General features: G+C 55.4%; 1 protein-coding gene across 3 annotated transcripts; it reads right to left on the bottom strand.

Annotated features, from left to right (window-relative positions):
• Window positions 1-1,511: 1,511 nt before the first annotated feature.
• On the bottom strand, window positions 1,512-23,682 carry TGFA (transforming growth factor alpha). 3 transcript variants are annotated; one of them, XM_070765060.1, is made up of 6 exons: window positions 23,453-23,682; window positions 14,566-14,619; window positions 5,545-5,662; window positions 4,947-5,096; window positions 4,675-4,784; window positions 1,512-3,862 (listed from the first exon to the last, which is right to left on the bottom strand). In XM_070765060.1, the coding sequence occupies exons 1-6, from the start codon at window positions 23,490-23,492 to the stop codon at window positions 3,855-3,857; spliced, it is 480 nt and encodes a 159-aa protein (XP_070621161.1). In that variant the 5' UTR covers window positions 23,493-23,682; the 3' UTR covers window positions 1,512-3,854. The 3 variants fall into 3 exon arrangements, with proteins under 3 accessions (XP_070621161.1, XP_070621160.1, XP_070621162.1); XM_070765059.1 differs by lacking the exon at window positions 23,453-23,682 and adding an exon at window positions 15,973-16,131; XM_070765061.1 differs by lacking the exons at window positions 14,566-14,619; window positions 23,453-23,682 and adding an exon at window positions 9,072-10,684.
• Between the last annotated feature and the right edge of the window lie 397 nt (window positions 23,683-24,079).

Raw genomic sequence — 24,079 nt, forward strand, 5'->3', positions numbered from 1 at the left:
GAACCAACAACAATCATGGCCAAATTGTATGAATGTCTAGTACGCATGTTGGGTTAGTTTATTGTCTGTATTATGCCTTTTAGTTAAGGTTTTTTAACTCCCATTCTATACTGGACGTCTTTTACTGTGGCATAGAAGTCAAACACAGACAAACAGTTTCCAGTCAGGTTCACCGCCTGCTTTGTTTAGGACCAGAGGGAGTTTCCCTCCGAGCCCCTTGGAAGCATCGCAGCCAGGCCCTCAGTGGTTTTGGTGTTTTTCCCCCTGTGGTTCCGAAACATCCCCAGGTGCAGCTCGTGCTTGGAATCTCCCACCTGAATTTTGAAGACACCCAACGCGGTTTCTTTCCTCTGCTTCTGGGCTGGTCTGGGCTTCACCTGCGTTGGCTGGCTGACCCCCCCAGCCCCTTCTCAACTCCCATCTCTTCCCGGCTGTGAGGCCTCCGGGGTATCTTGATGGTCACTTGCCTCCCTGCTTCCTTCCACCCACACAATGCTTCCTGTGCCACCGGCTGCCACACAGCTCCAAAGCATGACGGCGCAACCCCCATGCTCAACAATCGACAGAGTGTCCTTTTCTTCAACTCTCACTCCTCCCCCCACTCAAAATGTGTCATAATTGTGGCTGAACAGCTCGATTCTTGTCTTATCAATCCGAAGCACTTTGTTCCAAAATGCCTCAGGCTTATCGTGGTTTTCCCTTGCACGTGTGGGATCGGTCTTTCTCCACTCCCAGAATTCCCCCGCCAGCATTTCAAGGTCCGCCTTGACCTCAACTTTTCCATGTCGCCTTAATTAGGTGTCTTGCAGTTGAAATTGCTCGCTGGCAGCCAGGAAACTTTTCAAGCTCTGCCCCGTTTGGCAAGAGAGAATTCCGTTCGTTTTCCAAGCTCTGCGGGAATGCTGACGGCTGTCCCAAGCAGTCGGAAGCGTTGCCGTCTGGGTCAGGAGAAGGACCGGGGCTCCCTGACGGAATCGCCTTCCAGCTGCAGGCCCAGTCAGCCCAACACCTCTGGCTGCCGTACGAATCCTCTTCCAGTCACACTGCCCTTACAACATTCCCATTTTAAATATGTAAACTATGCACATCAATGATAAGCATTCAAATGTGCAGAGCAACTAACGCAGATCCCTGGAACCTACCACTCGTTTTGCATGTCAGAATAATTTGGTCGGTTGTGTTTTGGTTGTGGTTTAGAATGATGTGTCACCCAACTAGGTTATGAATGTCGCCATTATAGTTTGTGAGCTGTGGTCTGTTGGCTGACTCTGTTGTATGAAGCAAGTCTCTGTGGCTCACACCATCACCCTGGAGGGAGAAGGGAGCGGGTGCTGGTAACCCAACACGGTGTGTGTGTGTGTCTTGGGCCAGCCTCCTCACACTCACAGCCACCCGGAAAGGAGGATCTGCTCCATTACACACAAACTGCTGCTTCGGGTCCAGCCCGAACCTTTGCCATTCAAGCCCTTATTCAAGGAAAGAGGATTGCAAGGAGACACGGGGAGCACTACTGACGTTTGCATAAAGAGTTCCTTATTTAATTTATAGCCTTCCTTTTTAAAAAAAATACAACAAAGTATTATGAAAAGTGTATTCCACTCATTTAAATATCTATTAACTCAGCGTATTAAGGAAGGAATAACAACCGATCACATAAACGTCTTACATGAATCAAATTAATTTACCCACACAATAAATTAAAATATTAAATAGTAACCTTCAGTGCAACATATACAGAAGAAAAAAGTGTAACCTTGGCTAAAAATAAAACTTGTTTGGACCAAACTAAACTTAAATTGTGAAAAAGGACAAAGTGTTAACTTGAAGTCAACAGACGGAACTGGGCAGAAGCATTTAGTGGCTGGTCATTCAGCATAATTCAAAGGCACTTGACAGGGAAAAGGGGCTCATTTGCTTCCACCTTTAGAGAATTTTAGACAATTTTGCTCCCACAAAGCCTTGATACTTCTACCCTCAGCTTAGTGTCCATCCATCCATTCCATACATCCGGGTCGCAACAGACTAAACAGTTGCTAGATGAAAGGGGGCTGTTTATTTCTAAGCTGCATCACAAAAGAGAACCCCCCCTCCCTCCGAGAAGAGCAGAAGGCTGCCTTGCCTGGAGGCTCTTTCCTCCCTTCCTGCCCTGGAGAAACTGGTTTGCCAGCTGAAGTTTCAGAAGCGCAACTGGGGACAAATGCAGCCGAAGCCCTGCGATGCTGGAGCTCCCGAACGAGGCCCCGTAGGAGTCCCGCTCTGCGTGGGGGGGGGGGGGGGGGCAATTCTCAGTGGAGCAAAGGAACCGTGTCTTTGCCTCTCTGGCTCTGGCTAAAGTGGCTTTGATTGGGACTCGTCTGAGAAACTCCCGACCCACAGACTGGTTGCTGAGAAGCAAGGCTAGGAGAGAAGAAGGGGGTGGGTTTAAAACCCCAATTATTTCCCCTTTGAGAGGAAGGTCGAAGAGGGAACGCCATTGCGAGAAGGGAAGAAAAGGGATCGACCCACTAAAAATAACGGAAGCATTTGTCATCCAGACAACCTGGGGAACAAAACAGATTTGTCCCCCTGTCATTTCTTTGTCACAAGGCCACAACGTTAAAGGCACGACGCTCCCTTCGACATGCCAGGCCGTCCGTCTGGGGAAATGGAACCTGGAAAACCAGCAGTGTCGGCAAATGGGAAAGAAGGTGAAGCTGGAGCTTTGGCTGCCACGCGAGTTGGAATGGAGGGTTGGCCAATTTCTCAGATCTGTTCCCATCTCTTCTCACTTCCTTCTGCCTGGGAATCCAGGCCCCTCCGGGCAACTGCCCAAGGGCTGGAACTGGACTTTCCTCCACCTTCCTAAGAAGAACTCGGCCTCCCAGGTTCTCCTGATAAGCCCCCCTAGCTCCCACTGGCACCGGAAAGAACCACCCTCACTCTTGCAACCGAACCCTTATGCCATGCCCGCGGAGGGGGGGGGACGATGAGGATGGTCAAAACCTGTGAGCCCCCACACAATTGTGGAATGTTTGTACCTTGGAGGCATCTACCCCACAAGACATTGCAAGAGAAGAAACGGTGCAGCGTTTTAGGTCCTTAGTCGTCTTCCCACCTGGCTCAGAGGCCCTCCTGGCCGTGCACCCACTGAGGCCTCTGCGGTCTGTGTTCTCTCTCCGTTGGAGAAAGGTAGCAAAGCTGCCCCGAAGCTCCCCAGAGACCACGGCCGGTCGAGGAGGCCAGGAGCAGCTTTGGACTCGGGGAGGGGAAGGAAGGGAAGCCCCCCTGCTCTCACCTGGCTCCAGCCTGCCCTCCTGCACAATGTTTCTTCTCTCTGCCCCCCCCAGACGCGGACAAGGCTACTCGGGGGCCCCCCGTCTTGGCCTTCTCCCCACTTGCAGCTGAGGTCCCCCCAGGGAGAGTGGGGATGCTCCCAGGGGCCTGGCTGACTGGGACCCTCTTTCTGTCCGAAGACGCAAGAGGTAGGCAGAGCAAAGCCAGGTGAGGCTGGGGCCGGTCTCCGCGGAATAAATCTTTGGCAAGGCAAACCGGGCGCATCCTCTCCCTCCAACGAGCTCGTCCTTTGGTGCTCCGAGTGAACGGGAAGCTGCTGATTGTCGCTCTTCTCTGTTTCCACTACAAAAAAGTCTTGGGAGATTTGCTTTTACTCAGAAGCTGCACCGACCACGCGGCTCTTTCAGCAAAGTTTGGGACGCCCTGCGTTGTGGGGGAAGGTCCGCGGAAGGCCTCCAGAGCTGCTCTGCATGGGCTTTCAGGTGAAGTGCCTGTAAAGTGCCCGGTCCATATTAAAAGTTTTTCTCAAAATATCGTAGGCCTCTCAGGTCAGACTGCGTTGCTCCCATCCGTGGTTTTGGTCAGACAACTGCAAAAGAAACAATGAGGTCGGTCAGTCCACACCGAAGGAAGCCTTTGTGTTTTCGCAGCAACAGAAAACTGATCACACAACGGAAGGAGGATCATCGTGACTTCGAAAGGGACAATTTAACAGGATAACAGGGCTGGAAAAAGGACCTTGGGGGCCTTCTAGTTCCCACCCACCCACCTTGCTTCAGCGGGAGACTGGAGAGAGGTGTGGCAAACAGGCCTTCAGCCGAGACCACCGGCTTTCCCATTGAAAAAGGATCCCACCTCTGAAGGACGCTGGGTGGAGAAGGGGACGCGGCCATTCTATGCGTCTCCTTGCTTAACTGTTTAGCTCGGTGTGTTTTGAGGACATGGATTGGAGGCTGGTCTTTTTCACACACAAAGGGGCTACCGACCCTGGATCAGATTTCCCTCGAGCCAAGCAGACTCCTGGGAAGGCCCCCAACCCTTTCTCAGCAGAGTTATGGGAGGGGGCTCCCCTGACTGCCTGCCTCTCGGCCACACGTGAGCAGACCTGGCCCTGCTTAGCCTCCAAGCTCCACCAAGAGGTTCAGGGGCCCGGAGCCCTCCGAGGACTCCCCATCGTTCCATGGAAGGCAGAAGAGGCTGGGGAGAAGCGGATACCCACAGCAGGCCCAGCAAACGTTGCCCTCTCGCCTGGGAGATGGGCCCGGATCCTGGGGGCTCCCCTCGGCCGGCATCTTCCCTTCTGCTTGCAAGGCCAGAATGCTCGGGGGGGGGGGAGGCTCCCACCAAATGAAAGAGCCCGGATTTGATTGCCTGGGATTGGCATGGAGCGTGCCGGGTTACCTGTCTCTGAGTGGCAGCAGGATGTGGCCCCCTTCAGCAGCCCGCGGGGCTTCTCGTGCCTGCAAACCATCGCCCTGCACCACTCGCAGCGCTTCCGTATCCTGCAGCAACTGCACAAAGACACACAATGGGGGAGGGGGGGAGGTTAACCCGAGAACGTTTGGGCCTTCCTGCCTGTCGACGCCCCCTTCCTCCTCCCCCTGGACACGGGGATGGGTGTGTGCAGCTCTGGCAAAGGGGTCCCAGCCGGCCCCCTGCAGGGTGAGACTTACTGTATCAGGACGCAGGCCAGGACGGCCACGACGGAGGCCACGATGGAGACCACGACCAGGGCGGTTATGGTCTGCTGCTTCTGGGTGGCAGCCACCACGGCCAGGAGGTCGGCGTGCTCGCAGCGGGCTCCGATGTACCCGGAGTGGCACCTGGTCAGGGAGACGGAAGCCAAAGCCATGTTAAGGTCAAGGCAAGGCTTAACGCTCTTCTCAACTAGAGTGTCTCAAGGAAAAGGCTGGACAGATGTTCCACTTGGAGTGGTAACTTTTGGGGTGCGTAGCTCAATGAACTTGCTGAAGGAACATTGCACCCAATTCCCCAGCGCTGCGCATGAGTGCGCCATCATGCCTGCCATCCCTGTCCCAGGGTCCAAATCTACCTATGCCAACTTGCTTTTGTTTCTGTTCATACCACACTATGGTCTTGTAGCCATTTTCACAAATAAACAAACTGTTGGGCCGTTTCTGCTACGGGGCACTGAGTTCAAGGAAACTCCCCCGTTAGTCGAGTGCAAGAGCTGCAGGTGTAAGCAAAGGCCCTCGGGGGGAGACCCTCTTCTCCTCCCTCCCGCTTCGGAACGCAGGCGCCGACACTTACACGCAGGTGGGCTCCTCTTCCTGCACCAGGAATCTGCAGGTCCCGTGGAAACAGAAGGCGCTGTGGGCGTCTGGACAGTTGTTGAAGTGGGACCTCAAGGCAGCGGCCACGGGGGGGCCTGGAAGGGTAAAAGGGTCCGTTAGTTCCCCCACCTGTCCCGAGAGCATCTCCCCAAAGGCACCCCGGCCTGCTCTCTCGGGTCAGTTTCCCTAGGGTATTTTCAGAACGTTTCATGACGGCGCACTCTATGATCAACTCTATGATCAACTCTATGGCCGACTCCGAGGCTCCTTATTACACCCATTTTACAGGCAGGAAAACAAGACCATGTGAAGCCCCAGCAAGGCCAGACCACGATAAAGAGGGAGCACCGGACGGAAGAAAGCCCCCTCCCCTCTCCCAAGAAGACCCCCCTCCCCAATTCTGAAAACACGGTAGGTGGGTGCTGCTGCTGCTGCCATTCTGCAGCTCACAATGGATTCCTATGTGGAAGAGTCAGCATAATACGAAGACTTCAGTGTAAAGCAGGAATCCAATCCTTCTCCTCCTCCTCCTCTTCTTCCTCACAGGGCCGCGTTTTGTGCACCTGGCAACCTGCTCACACTTACAGCCGGCTGCCAGATTCCTCCTGGCAATTGGGCGGAAGTCAGTGGGGAATTTGCAGGCTGCTGTGGCTGCCGCCTTCCGAGTGGATGCCTCTCGTCTCCAGCAAGGGGCTGAAGGCTTGTGCCGGGACCCTGCGCCCCGTGCCTGCCCCTCGCGGGAGGAGGGTGGCTGGGGCTCTCCAAAGGAAGCTCTTTCAGCCGCCCCACCAGGCCAGAGGACCCACCTGGGAGGAGGGAAGGAGCCCCAGCTTCCACTCACGGGGGGGGGGGCTGGGAATCCTTCATGAGTTTTGATGGGGAGGATTCTCGGCTGCCATAGAGGGTGGGGGGCATCTCAGGGGGCTCAGGGAGGCCGGAGCGCTTTTCCCTCCAGGGCTGAACGGCCTGGGTTTCAGCATCTTGCGATTCCCAGCCCCCCAGGGGAAGCACTGCGGACCACGTGCCTGGGGCTCTGCCTCTTAACGACACGTGTCCTCCTTAACGAACAGCTGCTGAGACCAGGCAGAACTCGGCCATATTGTTCTCAGGCCGGGAGGGTGGTGGTGGCTGAGAAAGAATGTGCTGCTGCTGCTGCAATCCAACCACATCCATGAGCAGGAAGAGGCTAATGGAGCGTGACGCATCAGTCCCAGCCTTGGAGACCATCTGTCTTCAAACCACTTCCATCCCCCTGAGCCCTGCCTGCCGCGCCAGGGTCCCCCGGCTGCCCTGAGTCCCGCAGGCCCTTCCCTTGGAGGGTGCCCCTCCCCTCCCCAGGAAGCACTGCAGCAGGTGCAACCAGGTGGGTTGCGCCGTCGCCCCGGCATCGCACCCAGCTCCGTATTTCACGGGAAGAAACCTTCCGCCCTGCGAGGGTCCTGAGGCGTTCAGGGCCGCCGGTGGGCGGGTGGGGGGGCTCTGCCTCCCTCTTCATGGCCCTTGAGAGCAGGGAGAGGCAGCCTTCAGCCGCCACGGGTACATGTGCCGCAGCAGCCGCTGTCACGGCCTGGTTCCCGAGTGCTCCAAGTTGCCTTTGCAGTCGGAAGCCCCTCCGTGCTCCGTGGCAGTAATTTCTGAAGCCCAAATTTTTGACTTCCGGATTCCAAAGAGGGGGGGGGGGAGCGGCGTTCACTCGTTTCTGCCGGGAGCAACAAAGGCTTCGCTGGGGCCCTTTAAAAGTGATCCCATCTGTCACTGCATCTGGCTGATTGTGGCCGTCCCACTGCAGGGGCTTCGATAGGTCGCAGCAGCCTGTTTCCTCAGACACATCAACGAGAAACACAGCGTGGGCTTTGCGGGGCCAGAATATTCTCCTCTCTCTCCTGGACGGGGAGATCGGGAATCCCAGCGGCTTCGAGCCGTCCTGCTCTAGAAACAGAGCTACATTCCACATCTGGAGAAAGTCCTCAATGGAGCCCAGCATTTCTGTTGCAAAGCAAGTCAGCTGTTAAGTGAGTTTTGCCGCAGCTGTCAAGCCAGCCACTGCGGTTGTTAACTGAATCCGCATGTCCATTGAGTGGATCCTGCTTCCTCCACTGATCGTATCAGAAGCTGCTGGGGGGAGATGGGTTTGGTTGAGGACCCTTGTGATACCCTCGGCCGTGCCAAGGGACATGGGCCACAGCCCTCCGGCCGAGTTCTTTGCAGCAATTGAATGGTCAGCCTCGGTGGTTCTCAACCTTTCCTCCCACCAGGGACCCCTGTGGATGCCTCTTGTGGCCACAGACCCCCCCCCCCAGGGCTTAAGGTTGAAATCGTAATGTTTCTTCAGAGCTTTGCAGACCCCCTGAGATGATATGGTGGACCCCACCAGGTAAGAACTGCTGGTCCACCCAACTGCCCTTTTCCACCTAGGGATACAAGACCGGGCAAAGGAATCGCAGCCCCACTGTCGGCCGGCCGTGTCTTGGCTGCTCCCATTAGATATTGCAGAGGGGGGGGATTAGCCTCCCCTTCCTCTGGAATTGGGACATGTGTGTGTGTGTGTGTGTGTGTGTGTGTGTGTGGTTTTCATTCCCACGAGAGGCTCCCTTCTGCCGGCCCCCAGCCCCAAGTGTTCCCCTGACCCTCCCGAAAAGAGCTTGCAAACTGCATCCTGCCTTGCCAACTCGCCCCTCTGGGAATCTCCCCTCCATTTCAAAGCCTCCTCCGGTTCCTGTTCCCATTAAGGGGGAGCAGAGCAGGCAGCGGGATTAATCGAAGCCATTTCCTGGAGCCGCCTGGAAGAGATTAAGCGGCTTTGAAAGAACCCGACTCTGGTGGAGACCCCAACGGGGCCCAAACCGCCCGGCCTGCAGAGCTACACGGGGGCCATCGAAAAGGGGGAGAGGGAGGGGTGATTTTTTTCCACTCCAGATTTGAAGAGGAAATATTAACCTAGTTAATATGTATTTCTGTTTATTTTGCACCTTCTTGAACCACCCATCTCCTGCCGGCGGGGTCTTTGGGGGGAGGGGGCGTACAATAAAAGGTTGAAATATAAAAATAATATAAAGGTTAAAACTTTAGAGTTTAGAAGGAGGCAGGTCTGTGGAGAGGGGCGGCATACAAATTGAATTAATAATAATAATAATAATAATAATAATAATAATAATAATAATAATAATAATAATAATAAATAATTTAACTGTCCAAAGGCGCATCCACTGGTCCGCCTGAGATCCCCCCATGGGGCTATATGGGGCCACAGAGTCCCAACTCTTTTGTGGGAGACCTGAAGGGGAGAGGGGGGGATGTCCCCCAGGAGAAGGCTTTGGCGGGTGGGTCTGCAATGGGCCTCTCAGGCCAGACCCACCTAGGATGGGCTGATGGGATGGCCCAAATACGCTTCTCAAGTACGGAGCGACACTCAAAGGAACGGCTTGTAGGAGCCCTTGAAAAAGAGCTTCCTAGCACTTGGCGGGTAAAGGAGCCGCGTTAACCTGCACACAAATCTTAGCCCACCTGGTGCCCTTATTCATCCATTTAATCCGACTTCTGGGTCGCCCAATCCCGAAGGGTTCTTGCACCAATCGCCCTCTTTCTCTCTCCCTCTGGGCTCAGCCCACCTCACAGGGTTGTTGTGGTTATTGTTGTGGGAAAATAAGAAGAAGAGATATTAGGTTTATAGTAGTAATGAAAGCAGGATAAAAAGCTGGTGAACAATAAACACTGGCTCTGCTAGCTCAGTACAGGAATAGCCAGGAGAATAGTTCTGCAGAATCCGTCCGCGCGGCTCCTTTCCACGGCCAAGACAGGTGGGAGAAAGCAGCCACTGGAAGGAACCCTTGGGCTGGAGGAGGAGCAGGGGACCCGGAACGAAGCGGGGGCATCAGGGCTGAAGAGAAGAGGGGCTTCAGTCTCAACCGGGGGCTGATGACCAGCAGGAATAAATCCAGGGCTGAAGAAACCATGGGCACGTGGTCACACCCACAAAACCACGTGGCTGACTCCAGAATCTCCTTCCCAGCCTCTGCTGCACACAAGGGAGCCGGGTTTTCCAGGGAAGAGACGGACGGATGCAGCCAAGCCGGGCGGCAGATGCTCCAGTTCGGAAAACGCAGCCCTTTCGTTTGCCGATGGCGGTTTCCCCCTCGAGGGATTGGAGACAAACAGCCCCTTTGATGTGGAGGCTGCAGGGCCTCCCCTGTTTTCCCCCTTCGCGTCCAAAGTCAAGCTCGGCTGCTAGAAAAGGGTTTTTATTCCAGTGCCAGGAAGGAACGGCCCAGCCAACACAGGCGGCTTTTCAGTCGGGCTGTTTCTGCATAAATAAGGGCCGTGGATGAATCGACCCCTGGCAAGTCTCCAGGCCCCCTTCGCTTTGAACCGGAGCAAAGCACGAACGCCACCACCACCACCAAGACCTCGCTGGGGTTTTGTGGTGCAGCCCCACCGCACCAAGCGGCCAGAAGAGTGAGAAGTGGTTGGCGGCCCCCCTCAATTCTATCCTTCCACGAAACCCCCCAAACCTCAGGCAGCAGGAGAATTCCACCCTTGTGGGCCCCGGACGAGACAGGCGGAGCAGCTGCCAAAGGACAAGGGTGTGGGTTCCAGAACCCTCCACGCACCTGAGAGTGTCCCACCATGAGGCCCACTCTGAAATGTCCGGCAGCTCGGATAATAGTTGACTCCCACCAGACCGCCCGAAGGCCCCCAGAGGCAGATCCCGTGCCTCAGCCCGGCCGACAGTTCCTTCCTTCCTCCGCTTGCAGACGTGGTGGGAGGGCAAACAAAGGCCCCATTGGGACTCCCGGCTGGCTTCCCAACTGTCTGCCTTTTATACAATGTGTGTGCGTGAGATAGAAGGGGGGGGGGGGCATTTGAATGGCATCTATAATTGGCTTTTGGCCAGAGCAACACATCTCCCCACCCTCTTGCTGGCCTTGTCAGCTGCGGATTCGTTCCCTTCTGGGACTCATGCAGGGAAGAGGGGACCCATTCTTGGGGCTTCAGCCTCCTGCCCCGCTGTGGAGGGGGGTGAGCTGCAAAGCAGCAGCATCCCACATCTCCCCCCCCCCAGAGCCTGGAAGTCGAGGGGAGAGTGGGGCAAACGCTGGGCTTCCTCACTGCCCCTTGAAGTGCCCTGCCTGGCTCGTCAGCTGCCGCCCGGCCCTCCCTCCCTTCCCAAGGCCGCACTGCGTCTCCACCACCCCCCAACCCTGCTGACCCCTGGCACTCCCCCTGCCCCACAAGCGACTCCCACAAAGGCTGCCCAGGAAGGGGTCAGGGAGTGGAGCTTGGCTTGCCCTCCCCGTCTAGGTCAGTGGCCCATGAGTGACAGGACCTTGGAGTGCCCAAGTCGAAGAAGGCCGGGCTGAGTCTACAGGCAAAGGGGGTGCGTGGCAGAAGGTGGTGGGGTTCCCCCCAGCCCAGAACTTGGGAGACGCCCTCAAGGCACCATCTGGGCAAATCCTGCAGTTCGATTCCAGAGCCCGATTTCCCTCTTTAGGAGAGGAAGGTGAGGAGGGTCAGGGTGGGCCCGAGAAAGACTCCGCCCCACTTTCCCTTGTGTGGATGGACGACCACCGACTAGAGAGCCTCCTCGGTGGCCCTGCAGTGCTTAGAGCGCAGAGCTGCAGGCTACTTCTGCTGATCCCTGGCTGCCAGCAGTTGGGCAGTTCAAATCTCCCCACCGGCTCCAGGTGGACCCATCCTTCCATCCTTCCCAGGTGGGTCAAATGAGGACCCAGGTTGTTGGGGGCAATAAGGCTGACTCTGTAAACCGCTTAGAGATGGCTGCAAAGCTCTGTGAAGCATTATATAAATCTTGATTGATTGATTGATTGGATTTTTGTGCCGCCCCTCCCCGAAGACTGGCTATTGCTATTGCTGTCTCTCTCCCAGTTGCAACCCTCCAAACTGCAGCGCCAGGTGACCTGCTACCTTCAGTTCCCATAAACTCTGGGCAGCCTGGACCCTGCAGAGGCATTTCGGGCGCTGGAGTTTCAGGCACCCCGTTGCCTCCCACTGCACAACTGTATTCCCGACTTTGCTGATTGTCAAGTTGGGCTAAACAGGACAATTGGTGCTGCCAGATTCTTCAGGGACAGCAATCTAGTGACATTCAGAGAAGCTCCTACAAACGGAGAGAGAAAAGGAGTGGGGGGGCAGCTGGGGGGGGCAGCATGTGGTTGCTACCAGTCCCAATACGATATTAGCTGTGGGGGAGTTTATGCAAGTTAATGGCTACTCCCAAATGGTATTTTTTTTCATCCTAAAGGTTCCAGATGTGGAGCCCAACAACATTGGATAGCAGGAAAGACCCAAAGGTCCCGATGGGAGAGAGGAAGATGCCTCCCATCAAATGAGCCCTGGAGACAACTTGAGGAAGGAGGCCGTTGCTTCTCTGCTGGGTCCCTGGATCCTCCCATCCCCTCGTTCGTCTGAGGGGCTATTCTTGCCCTGCCTGAGGTCCCCCATTCTCTGCCCTGCGCTCTCCTCTCGGCCACCCTCTTGTCCACCAGGCTAAACGCTCAGTCCCTTCTCTCTGGGCATCTTCACTGCCCTTCTTGGCCACCAGCGTCAGTTTCTCTGAACCCTCCTTGGAATGTGAGGCCCGGAAGAACCCGGTCAATTATTTGAGTGAAAGAATCACAACTTCAGTACACCCAAAGCAAAACCATCGGCAGCAGAAACGTGTGACCGAGTGTGCGAAGGGCGTGCCACACAACGGAGGCAAGCGTACAATTAAAACCCAGCCGAAAGAGAGGAATGCCACTCGTTCTTGGCCACCACACAGCCGACGTTGGTTGTTTTGCCAGGCTGGAAGGAGGGCCGGGGGACAAGAGGCTGCTTCCCCTCCCCCCCCCAAAGGTGGCCCCGGACGCTGCCTCCTCCGCTCCCAGCGAAAAGGCGATGGAGCCCAACGCTGGCACCAAACGCTCCTCTCAGCAGCCTCGGCCGGAAGCTGCCAAACAAGATGCCACTGAAAGCGGCTGTGAGAAAAAGCAACCACAGAGGAGTCTCAGACCACACCTGCATATTTCAGCCATTAGTAAGCGGTGCCCTCCGAAGGCCTGCTGGGGAAACCGCTGGCGTCTGCTCAGCAGGGCTCGGGGAGATTAAGGGAGCACGTTGCGCAAGAGTTCTGGGGGTGGGTGAGGACGGCGGAGCCCTTCCCCCAAATGAAGCATGGGGGAGCGTCGCCTGAGCAACAGGCAGGTGGGGAGGCAGCACCTGGGCCCCTTCTTTTGCCCCCCCCCCACTGGGCCTGCTTCAGAGCGGGGTGCCAGCTGGACGTGGGGTGCATCTAGGAATTCTCGGATGACTGCCGGACACCCCCCCCCCCGAAAGCCTGCCATCCAATGCTGGAATTGTGGGAGGGGGTTTTAGAGACCTACGTTCAGAAGTTTTCCAGGAGCCCAGTGGGCCTGTGTTTACAATGCCTCTCCTCCCGCCCCCACTTCATATCTCGTTAATAGAGAAGCTTTTAATCTTAGGGTGAAATTCTCCGATAAGGCAAAGAGCCAGGGAGTTCAGCTGAACTTCCAAGGCCCAGATATTCCTGGAAGAAGAAATGTTATTTTCAGAAAGACGAGTTCCTCAAAAAGAGAATTTCCTCCAGCCACAGCAAGACGAACTCGGGAAGGGGGCCAGGCGGCAGGAGAGGAAGGGGGCCAGGACTTCTCAGTTTATGACCATACAGTCAGTGGTGGCCACTCAAAGATACGATGGGCCTGAAACAAGGGGCCTACGACCGTTTCTCACTCTTTCGCCTGCAGCCCAATTCCCACGGCCAGGTGTTCCAAATTCCGGGCTTGGCAACGGCCAGGAGCGTTGCTGGGAGCTGCCCTGACCTCCGTGGGTCGTCTTTCCACACGGCGCCTGGCAGGCAAAGTCAGCGGGGGAAGCAGACTGGCTTATTGGCGGCAGAGGTTCATTTAACGGTGGCCGAAAGGTTGCAGCAAAGAGCAAAACTCCGCCAGCAAAGGCCTTGCTTAGCCACAGAGGCTTTGGGCTCCGTTGTGACAAGTCAGGGGCAGCCTATGCGTCAGTCCCCGGTTTATGGCAACCACGGCAGGAGTCCTTCCACCCTGACGGTCAACTGCATTGGGGGTCTTCCTTGGAACCCTGACAGCTTGTCCGGTTTATTCTTGGAGACCTCCCGGGATGGATTGTCCGTGACGGAGCAGCCATGGTCCCACTGATCAACTGCTCTCCCTGTTACTGCTGGGTTGGGTCCCTCTTTAACACGCTTCCACCCGGGACTCCCTTGTCCTGCCGCCTTCAGGTGCTTCGGACAATAGGCTGACCTTTTCTCTGCCACGGCCCCTGGAAGGCTGCATCAGGTGTCCCCTCTGGTGCTCCTCCCTCTCTCTCTCTCCTAGACCGGACAGACCGAGTTCCCTTAGCTGCTCAACAGTATCCAGAGCCCGAATCCTCCTCAAGGTCTCAGCATCTTTTTCCTATTATGGCGACCAGAACTGGACGCAGCATTTCCAGGGTGGGCTTAGCGGGGCCTTCCCAAGCACTGCCATCACCTTCAGGCCGTTCTGACGCTGCCTGCCTGTTGTTGGTTGCACTGGCTTTTTTGGCAGCTGCAGCCCATGGCTGGCTCACGCTGGAGGGGCGACCCACGAGGACCCCTGGATCCCTGTTGCTGCTGTTGAATGGATCAAGCAATCCAGGCCTTGGGGGCAGTACGGGGATTGTCTGACCTGCTGAGATAAATGCTGAGTCCCCCGTCCCCCACCCGACCCTATGAGGCTGGTTCACAAACAATCCCACCCCACTGCAATCTAGGCTCTGCCAACCAGTCAGAGGGGCTATAGCCTTCCCCAATTGCAAGTGGCCTCCAGCCCAACGCAGCTGGAAGACCTCTGGCCAGGGAGGGCCGATGTCCTCCACGTCTCCCAGCCTCAGGGTGGCTGAGGCTTAGCACGTGGCCCCACCCTGAGAGGAGAGCAGTCGCGGGTGAACTTTTAAGACCTTCCGTCTTGCAATGCGATAATAAACTCACCTCTCAAGGCTGACGTCGTGTTCTCTAAGGCATGGCTCACCGCCAATAAGACACCTACAAGAAGAGAACATCCAGGTTAGAAACCATCAAGCAATTGGAAACACAAGTTGACTTTAAAAATTTGATTGTACATTGTGGCAACACATTTTAAGAGCTGTTATTTGGGTCCGCCAGACGCAAGCAGAATCCTGGGGGTTGGTGCACGCGTCTCAAAATGGGACAGTCAGGCCCATTGGCGGCTGTGAGCACCCCCAGACAGGAGGCCTCTTTCCACGTCCACCTGCAGCAGGGGACAATTCAATGGCAGCCACGCATTCTCTGGGGAGGGGAAAATTATATTGGCATTCAGCACGTGAGCAAATCTGCTAAAAGCAACTCTTGCTGTGGCCCACTTTCCACAGGAGCCTCGTATTTGCAAAACCAGTAGAGTTATGTATGTATGATGCATACATTCCAACCATTTTTCTGGGTCCCATTTGCAGTAAGAAAACAGGCTTGTAATTTCAGCCGACCCCTCCCCGGCTAGTGAGGCAACCCATTTTCTGCAAAGCCAGAAGCTTTTGGAGTTTTGCAGCCTCACAACTTTAAGGTGTGTGGGCTTCAACTCCCAGAATTCACAGCCAGTGGGTGGCATTTAGAAGATTGCTGCTCTATTGCAAGTTAGACATTTATCAACATTTATATTTGCTCTGAAGATCTAGTTGAAGTGCAGACATCTTAAAAGTTGCAAAAGATTGAGGAGAGGTCCATAAATCCCTCTTTTCCAATCACAACCATGGCCTTTCTTCTTAAAAAACCCTTTCACAATGTTTCTTTTCTTGTCCACTGAAGTCAACAGCCTTATAAATGGATTTCAGGGGAAACCCAAAATGTTGACATCCAAGCCCCAAGAGCAGTTTCAGGAAAGGTTCTTTTCCTCCTGGAGGGAAAGTATTTATTCACCTGACCTTCTCAAATGTACTTCCACCCCTGGAGGAATTTTCCATGCCAGGGGTTATACGTGGATCTATTCTCCCTCCCCTGTTTATAAATGCTCTGACCGGACCCTCAGCGGAACACAAAACACGTGGCCAAATCCGAGACAACTGGAGGTAAGACCTCTTCTCCCCAGGTGGGCTCTCCCGACCTGGCTGCAGTCGGCTGGAAGCCTGGGCCACCTGGGCATCGTGCAGTTGCCACAGGGGGCTCTGAATGTACCTGTGCTGAGAAACCTCACCTGCAACCCCCCTCGCCTTGCAGAGGGGACAGAAAGGAGCCCCCAGTGCAAGTCCTCAAAGAGGCAAACCAGTTAAAAAGCCAAGGACCTTTCCCACAAGGGGCCCCCTGGAATCAGTGGGTGCAATGCCGCCTCCTAAGCCTCATGCAGCCTCCACTCAGCCAAGCTGCGATCGTCAAACATTCAACCACCTGAAGAGATCCTGTCAATTAATGGATGACGCTTGATTGGCAACAGCCAGGCCTCAGCTTCGGCCATTGGATGAAGGGCCTTTGATGGAGGAGCTTGGCCTACAGGGGAGCTCAGGACCAGCCTGCCGTTGCCTTCAACTGAACAGCCCCTCTGACAGGACCCCCAGGCAGAAACCGCTGCGAGAAGGAAGAGGCATTGCAATACGTCCATCGTCCAGGCCGGCACATCCTGGTCTCCACCTGGCGAGAGAGCAGGGCAGCTGTTCCCACCAGGGCGTGTGAGCCGAGAGAGTGCAGCCGAGGCTGCAGGGTTTGCCCTGGTATAAAAGGCTGTACTTTGACCCCCCCTCCCCTCCCTTAAATTCTATGCCAATGAGTCACCGAGAGATGGCAGGGAAGGAACCAACACACACACACACATACACTGAAACCGCGGCTGATAGCACTCCACATTGGGCCTGTTATCCACGTTAGAATACCGAACGTATAAACGGTCTCTATGTGGCAATGGCGGTTATTCAGCCAATAACACGGAGCAATCAGGAAGAGTATAAATGTAATTTACAACATATACAATGAGCCGCGACCTGCGCGATCACGTTGCATTTTTGGGCTTCTGTGAAGAGAGCGAGAGAGAGAGCCCAGGTGGGGGCTGCACGGAGACTCATCCACCCCGGAGGGCTCCCAATGGACAGCAGGAGGGGGCGCATTGGCACCCCTGGGAGGGGAGGGAGGGGGTGCCATCCTCAACGATGGAGCTTCAGTGAGACTTTCCGCCCTGCTGGGCCCCCCACCCATCCAGCAGAACAGCTGTCCCCTCCCCCTCCCACCCCCCAGGGGTCCAGGCACCTCCTGTCCCCCAATAATTTGGCTCCTGATAAAAGAAGCTCCAGAAAACAAATTTCAGCCCCACTTCTGATGGGCAGCTTCTGAATAGGAAACACCCTGGGGGGCTTTCCAGGTTCCAAGGCTGCCTTCTTCCCTCCTTCAGCCATGGAAGCCAAGACTGACCAGGCCTCGAAGAGGACGGCCGCAGCCACAGGAGGGAGGGGAGCCTGCGTGGAGGGTGAGGCCTCCAAGCGTCCCACCGGCCCCTCTCGGTTTTTAATACTTCCGCAGCCGCCAGAAAAGCAACGGGGAAGATACGGCAACTCCCACCTGCGCCCACAGACGATCCCCCTCTGGGCAGGGGCCTCATGGACAAGAGACCGTCTTGGAAGTGGGTGATTCCACTCCGTCTTGATCCCGTGAAGGTCAAAGGGGGCCAGGTGAGCCACGGAGCCCCAAATGCCCCAGATTCCCTCCCTTCATCCATCCTGTTTAGCCTCAGAAGCTCTGCCCCAGGGCCCTGCAGGCGTTTCCACAGAAGAAGGTGGCATCTTTTGCAACAAAGGGGCCACGCAGGGATTGCTGGGGTCTGGGGCAGAGGTGCAGTTCCTTTCCTGGCTGAAATCATTAAGCCCCGTGGACTATGATCTCACACCCCACACGGTGTTCAGACTTCCTGGTGGGTCTGAGCAGCACAAAGGATGACCACTGATGCACAGACCAAGGCACAGCCTCTCCTCTCGATAGCCCTGTCAGAAGATGCTCAGCGGTGGAAAATGATGACTACGCGTTTCTGGATTCCTTGGGAAAAGGGTGTGCTGCTGATCCTTGTCCTGGACACCAGAGTTGAGTTCTTTTCATGCCTTACAACAGTTGCATAAGAAACGAACAAAACACCGTGTTCCTCTTTTCCTCGAAAACTATGGAAGGAGCTGCACTTTTTTGACCGGGAGAGGAGCTCACGCTCATGTCTTGATAGGGTTGCAACTAAAGATATCAAGAGATGTTGTATCTCAGGCTGTCAAGATGGGCTTACGGTTTGGAGGTGTTCTACAGGGAAGATCTCCGGGTTGAGCATCCTCCACCCTCTTTCCTTAAAACTCTCTGCCGTAGAATCCAAGCCATCGCTTCAAAAGACAAACATCGGAAAATGCACAAAACCCAGAGATCTGACACTGACAGCCACTCAAATTGTACAGGAAGGCAGTTAATGCAGGGTGGTTACAGAACTGCAGAAAGAACAGTGGTTGCCAACTTGCCTCCCATTGAGGACCTGTAGACTGCATGAGTCAAAAAGGGGGCTGTGAAAATATTGACGGACCCCTCACATCCTGGACACAAACTGTTCCAACTCCCACCCTCAAAACGTCGCTACAGAGCCCTGCACACCAGGACAACTAGACACAAGGACAGTATTTTTCCCAATGCCATCACTCTGCTAAACACTGTCAAACTATGTAGGAAGTTTGCACTACTATTTCTACTAGTTTTTTCCCATCATCCCTATCACCCATTTCCTCCCACTTAGGACTGTGTGACTGTCACTTGTTGCTTGTTTCCTTAAGATTTCTATTAATATTTATTGTTTCCTGATTGCTTATTTGACCACTATGACAATCATTGTTGTACCTCCTGATCCTTGACAAATGTATATTTTCTTTTATGGACACTGAGAGCATCTGCACCAAAGACAAATTCCTTGTGTGTCCAATCACCCTTGGCCAATAAGAATTATACTCTACTCTTTCTGTTCTATTCTTCATTCCATTATTCCATTCCATTCCATTCTATTCTTCCGAAGGCTCCGGGGGCAGCTCTAGGCTACATTTTTGGGCCTCCTTCAAGGCAAATATCTGTGGGGTGGCCCAGTGCAGGGGCCTGGGTGCCGTTTCGATGAAAGTAGTTCTCCAGTCTCAGAAAATAAAATAGCAGCTAAAAACCAGGAACCACCCAGAAAAAGGAATCCGGTCCCTCCATTCTGAGCTGATGGGGATGAGTAACACTTGCCTCCCCTCAACCTCCTCCCAGGCGAAAGCAGAGATGAAGCCCCGCCCAAAATACCCTCCCTCCCTCCCTCTCTCCCCCACCCTACAGGGCTTTGCACCACAGGGGGCCCGGCTGCCCTCTTGGCTTCCCCTTGGAGTGCCCTCTCTGGCAGGAACCAGAGCACACCCCCTGGGGGACAGCTAAGGTCAGAAGCCCCCCCGACACCCCACCGCCCCCAATCCGGATCTTAATCTGCTTGCAGAATCCAGGGAGCTTCTGAAAGGCTCCACCGCCAACCGGGCAAGGCCGAGAGAGGCCTCTCCAACAGCATGGCCTCGTTAGCCATGCCGGCTGGGGAATTCTGGGGACTGGAGGCCCTGCTTGGTCCCCGTCACCCCCTCCCCTAACTGTGGAGCCCACCGTCCGCTCCTGCCCTCTCCCTAGCAGGCCTGGTGGGGAAGGGGGGCTCCAGGCGACTCCCCTCTTTGCAGCTGTCAGCAAGAGAAACCGGGCAGTTTCGGTGGCAAGAAAGACTCTGCCAGGCGAGGAGGGTGGAGAGGTTCATTCCAGGCCTCTGAGGACCGGAGAGAAGGCAGCGCAGAGAGGGAAGAAAGCAGGATTCCCACAACAGGTTTTTCAGCTCCGCTTCCTCATAGCCGAGATCAGGAATGGCTCCTCGGAGGAAAAGCAACAAGCGGACGTTCAGATTCCTGGCAAACTTGAGAGGCAGCGGAGGAAATCTGCTCCTCCCGTCTGGCAAGAGATTTGCTAACCCAGATGAAAGAAAATTAAAAACAAGCCTAAGCCAATTATCAGAGGTTGCTCCAGCTTCCTCTTGCCTCTGGAGCTGCCCTTGCGGGGACCTCTGCCCCCTCCCCCAAAGAACGGGCTCAGGTAACAAGGGCTCCCCCCCCCCCCCCCCGGCAATGTTCTCCCATTGCAACCCTTCACGCCACACAAAAGCAGGTTTTGCACAGCACAGCACAGCCGAAAGCAGCTTGGCCCCTGGAACACACACCTGGATCCCAGAGATGGGGGGGCTGTTCCTTGCAGAGGGCCAGATGTCGAGGGGCCTTCAGGTCTTCCCCACAGCCTTACTGGGACTTTGGCAGTGGGAAGAGAGAGGCCTTGCCTGGAATGGCTCCGTAGAGGGCTGTAAATATGAAATCACTCAGACTTGAGCAGTAGTCGAATTACTTGACCGGCCCCTCAACTGGATGAGATTAAGAGGAACCAGCCAATTCCAGATAGTCCTCAAATAATCACTCTGGCATCTCTGCTCCACCTGTCAATCTTCGGACTCCCCTATCCAGGAAGTCCAGATATGTCTACAGAGAGAGCGGCCTGTCCTCCAATCTGCAGACCCTTAAAGGAGCCGTGACTTGGCCTGAGAGGCCTTCACTGCCCAGTGTGGCTGCTCCTGCCCACATCGAAGCCTTTGCAGAGATCAGACGGAGGCCCTGCTGCGGACCAGAGGGTCAGGCGAGAGGGACCCCAAAGGCTTGCAAAGCAGCACAAGGAGACCCCCACCACCAGCCCCGTTCATTCTCTCAGTGGATCTGCTGCCCAGCAGGGCAGAGGACGTGTGGATTTCCTCTCGCAGAATCCTGTGGTTGGTCAAAACGGTGGGAGGGAGAGTCCCACTGTTTCCAATGCAGACCCCTCTCTCCGGCCTTTAAGAGGAGGAAGGAAAACGGGGGCACTCTGGGGACCTCTGAAGAGGCAGCAGAGAGGGAGCCCTTCTGGGAAAGAGGGGCCTTCTTGGCCAGGCTCAGGCTTCTGGCTCACCCAGGCCTTGCCCGGAGAGGAGCAGGGAACCCCTTCCCAGAATATGAGATGGATGCGCAACTCCCTCCAAATAAGGTGCAGCCTCTGTATGTAACTACTGAGCCATTCTGACTCTAGGAAAACAGGCACCTGACACCTGAGCCCTCTAAGAATTACACCCCAGCAATGAAGGACACCCCCCCCCCCCCCGTGCACCTTGCAAAGGCATCTGGTTCAGTCTACTGCAAACGGGGGTGCTCGGGAGGCACTTGGCCGTTTTTCCAACAGAATATCCCCAACACTCCTGGGGGTGCTACTAACATTATTATTATTATTATTATTATTATTATTATTATTATTATTATTATTATTATGTCAATACAACACAGCAAACGAGATCACTATGCTGGATTTCGTATTTGATCACCAGTCGGGCGCTTCCCAAGCACCTAGGACTGCGTGATGTAGCGGCAAATTATGTTTGCCGATCCCAGTAAAGCGGCCTTTTGCAATTGACAGATGGAGGTTTTGTCAATTCCGATGGTTTTCAAATGTCCGCTGAGATCCTTTGGCACTGCGCCCAGCGTGCCAAGTACCACTGGGACCACTTTCACGGGCTTATGCCAGAGTGGTTGCAGCTCGATTTTTAGATCTTCGTATTTCACTAATTTCTCTAGCTGCTTCTCCTCAATTCTGCTGTCTCCTGGGATTGCGATGTCGATGATCCATACTTTCTTTTTCTCCATGATCACAATGTCTGGTGTGTTGTGCTTCAGAATTCGGTCAGTCTGAAGTCGGAAGTCCCACAGTAGTTTTGCTTGCTCATTTTTGACCACTTTTTCGGGCTTATGATCCCACCGGTTCTTTGCCATTGGAAAATGGTAGTTCTGGCACAAGTTCCATTATTATTATTTTATTTTATTTTAATTAATTAACTAATTAATTAGATTTGTATGCCGCCCTTCTCCGAAGACTCGGGGCAGCTCACAGAATAGAAAAACAACACAACAACAAACCTAACTAATTAAAAATTACTGCTAAAATCCCCTGTATATTAAAACCAGTCAGCCAATTCATTCACACAGGAGCATTCAGTGTTGTGCCTGGGACCCATGGGGAACACAGCTCCCCAAATTCCAGTAAGCGCAGCCCCCAGGTCTGGAGTCGGAGGCATCGGGAGCCGGTTTCTATCCCCTGCTTCTCAAGGGGGGAGGTTCATCGGAGGAGGAACAGCCCATTGCTGACAAATAGTTTTGAAATGCTTGAAATATTTGAAGGAGTCCAACTAAACCTCATCTCAGATGGCGGGTGAACTTGTGTGTGCGCATCTGAAAACCGTTACGCTACCCCAAAGACTGATGGATTCCACAGCTGGACCAGCCTCCTTTTAACCATCGTCCCACATCAATGCCCTCTGGAAGACAACCGGCTTCCCCCAAGACACGCCCAGGCCGCCTGCTGGGGGCCAAGGGGAGCGGAGGGCGTTTCCACACGGGCTGGCCCTTGAACTCGGCTCCTCTGGCCCGACAGCCCCACTCTGCCCATCGGGGCTTGTCAACCAAGCCGCATTCCCCAGCCTGTAATTTTGCAGCTAGACCTGAAATGTGTTTACGCAAAGCAGTTCCCACTTAATCCAAGAAGGCCCTTAGGAAGGAGGGGAGGCTGATGGCAGCTCTGCACCAGGGACGACGGTGATGCGTAATGAGGGTGCCCGGAGGCCCAGGCCCGGAATTTCTCAACTGCATCATCGCTGCTCTCCTACGTCCTGGGCAAGAATGGCATCACCACCCGAGTGACTCAGGGCAGCTCTATGTCGGTTGGACGCTCGCTCGCTCACTCGCTCGGGGAGAAGTTTACAAATTATAAGGAAGTTTCCAGATACAAAAATATATTAGGAGAAAACAAAAACAAAGAACCTCCCAACCCTGAACGGAGAGCTTGCCCGCATCAGGGGAGGACCATCCAAGGCGCCTCTGCCCCCGCCCAGGCCCCCCCCCGGAGACTCTCCCCAGCGTGGGGCTTCCTGAAGGGGCCGCCACCCTCAAGCCCAGGACTTCCAGCGGCACAAGGGGGGCACTGGCACGGGGGTCTCCAAAGAGTCCCTGGAGGCGGAACACGTGCCCCCCGGGGTCTCTGCCTCCCCAGTGCAGTTGCAGCCCCCCAGGCAGAGGGAGGTGGAAGTGGCCCAGCGATGCGGCTGGCTGGAAAATGAGGCCAGCTAAAGCTCGGAGGGCCCATTGAGGGCCCACGCCGGACACGGAGGCAGGGACGGGTCTCCACCTGCAGACACCAGAGGGGCTGGGATATTGGGGGTGGGGGTGGGGCAGGCAGCTCTCCTCACACTTTGTGAAGCAACGAGGGGCAACTGAAAAAGAAACACTCCCTAGTGTACAAAATTACCTTGCATGGTGTTAAAGGGAGGGGGGCATTATTAGCCACGCCCAGAAAAGTACCAGGATCAAAACTCAAAAATCAAATGATTCAGTTGGCAAACATTGATCAGAAACCCTGTCACACAACATGCAGGGGAACTGCGAAGATCAGCCCCCCCCCTCCCCGCACAGAGACCGGTGTCCGGAGCCGAAACCTGACAAGCTGAGAGGTGAAGGGCTCTCGTTCCCCTAGAAGTCCACTTCGTGCCTCCAAACCCCAGAATGCCCATCAGCTCCGGAGGGTCCCAAACTGCAAAGACGGGGAAGCTTTGGGCGCCGTTCCCCCCTTCTCCAAAGACAAGCGGATAGTCCTCACTGAGGAGGGAGGTGTCTGTTCTCTTGGACCCCGAAGCTCTTCTCGCCCCAGCGCGGCCGGCCCCCTCCCTCTCTCCTCCCGGGCGGGCTGGGGGCAGGGCAGGCTTAACCCGAAGCGGGGCGCAGCAGAACCGGGCGTCGGGCGCACTTACCCAAGGCGAGCAAGGCGAGCTCGGCGGCCGCGCTGGCCATGGTGCGTGGCGGGCGGGAGCGGCTCACCTGCCCGGCCCGTCTCCGGTTCCTCCGGCACAGTCGCCGCCCAGCATGTCGAGAACGAGGCCGCTGCTGCTGCTGCCACCTGCGGCTCCGGAGGCTCCGCTTTGCCCGGCCGGCCAGCCGGCGGCTCACAGGTGTGCGCCCCGCCCCCTGCCCCGCCCCCTGGCGCCCCGCCCTCCTCCCCCGCTGGCTGGTTGGCGGCTGCAGGAGCGGCGGGGACCGGCAGGCGGCGCCCTCCCGAGCTGCGACTCCCACGCAAAGGCGCCTCGGCGGCGAACGCGCCTGCGCTGGTGTCCCGTCAGAAAGGGCGCCTTTTTCGGTTTTATTCAGTTTGATTTTCTCTCACTGTTCTCATTGACTGAATGGACACAATCACTGCTGACATAGTTGCTGCCGTTGTAGACGCTTAATTCGTTGAGGGCCTCGCTAACTTCCTCTGGGATGTCTTCCATTCGCCTCCCCAACAGCTGGTGGTTTTTCCCTCTGGTTTCTCCTTCATTCCCCCCCTTGTGTTCTGGGAAAAGCTTCCTTCGCATCCCGAAATCAGTACCTCTAATGCTTCC

The sequence above is a fragment of the Erythrolamprus reginae genome, chromosome 12 (assembly GCF_031021105.1).
Source record: "Erythrolamprus reginae isolate rEryReg1 chromosome 12, rEryReg1.hap1, whole genome shotgun sequence".
NCBI lineage: Eukaryota > Metazoa > Chordata > Lepidosauria > Squamata > Dipsadidae > Erythrolamprus > Erythrolamprus reginae.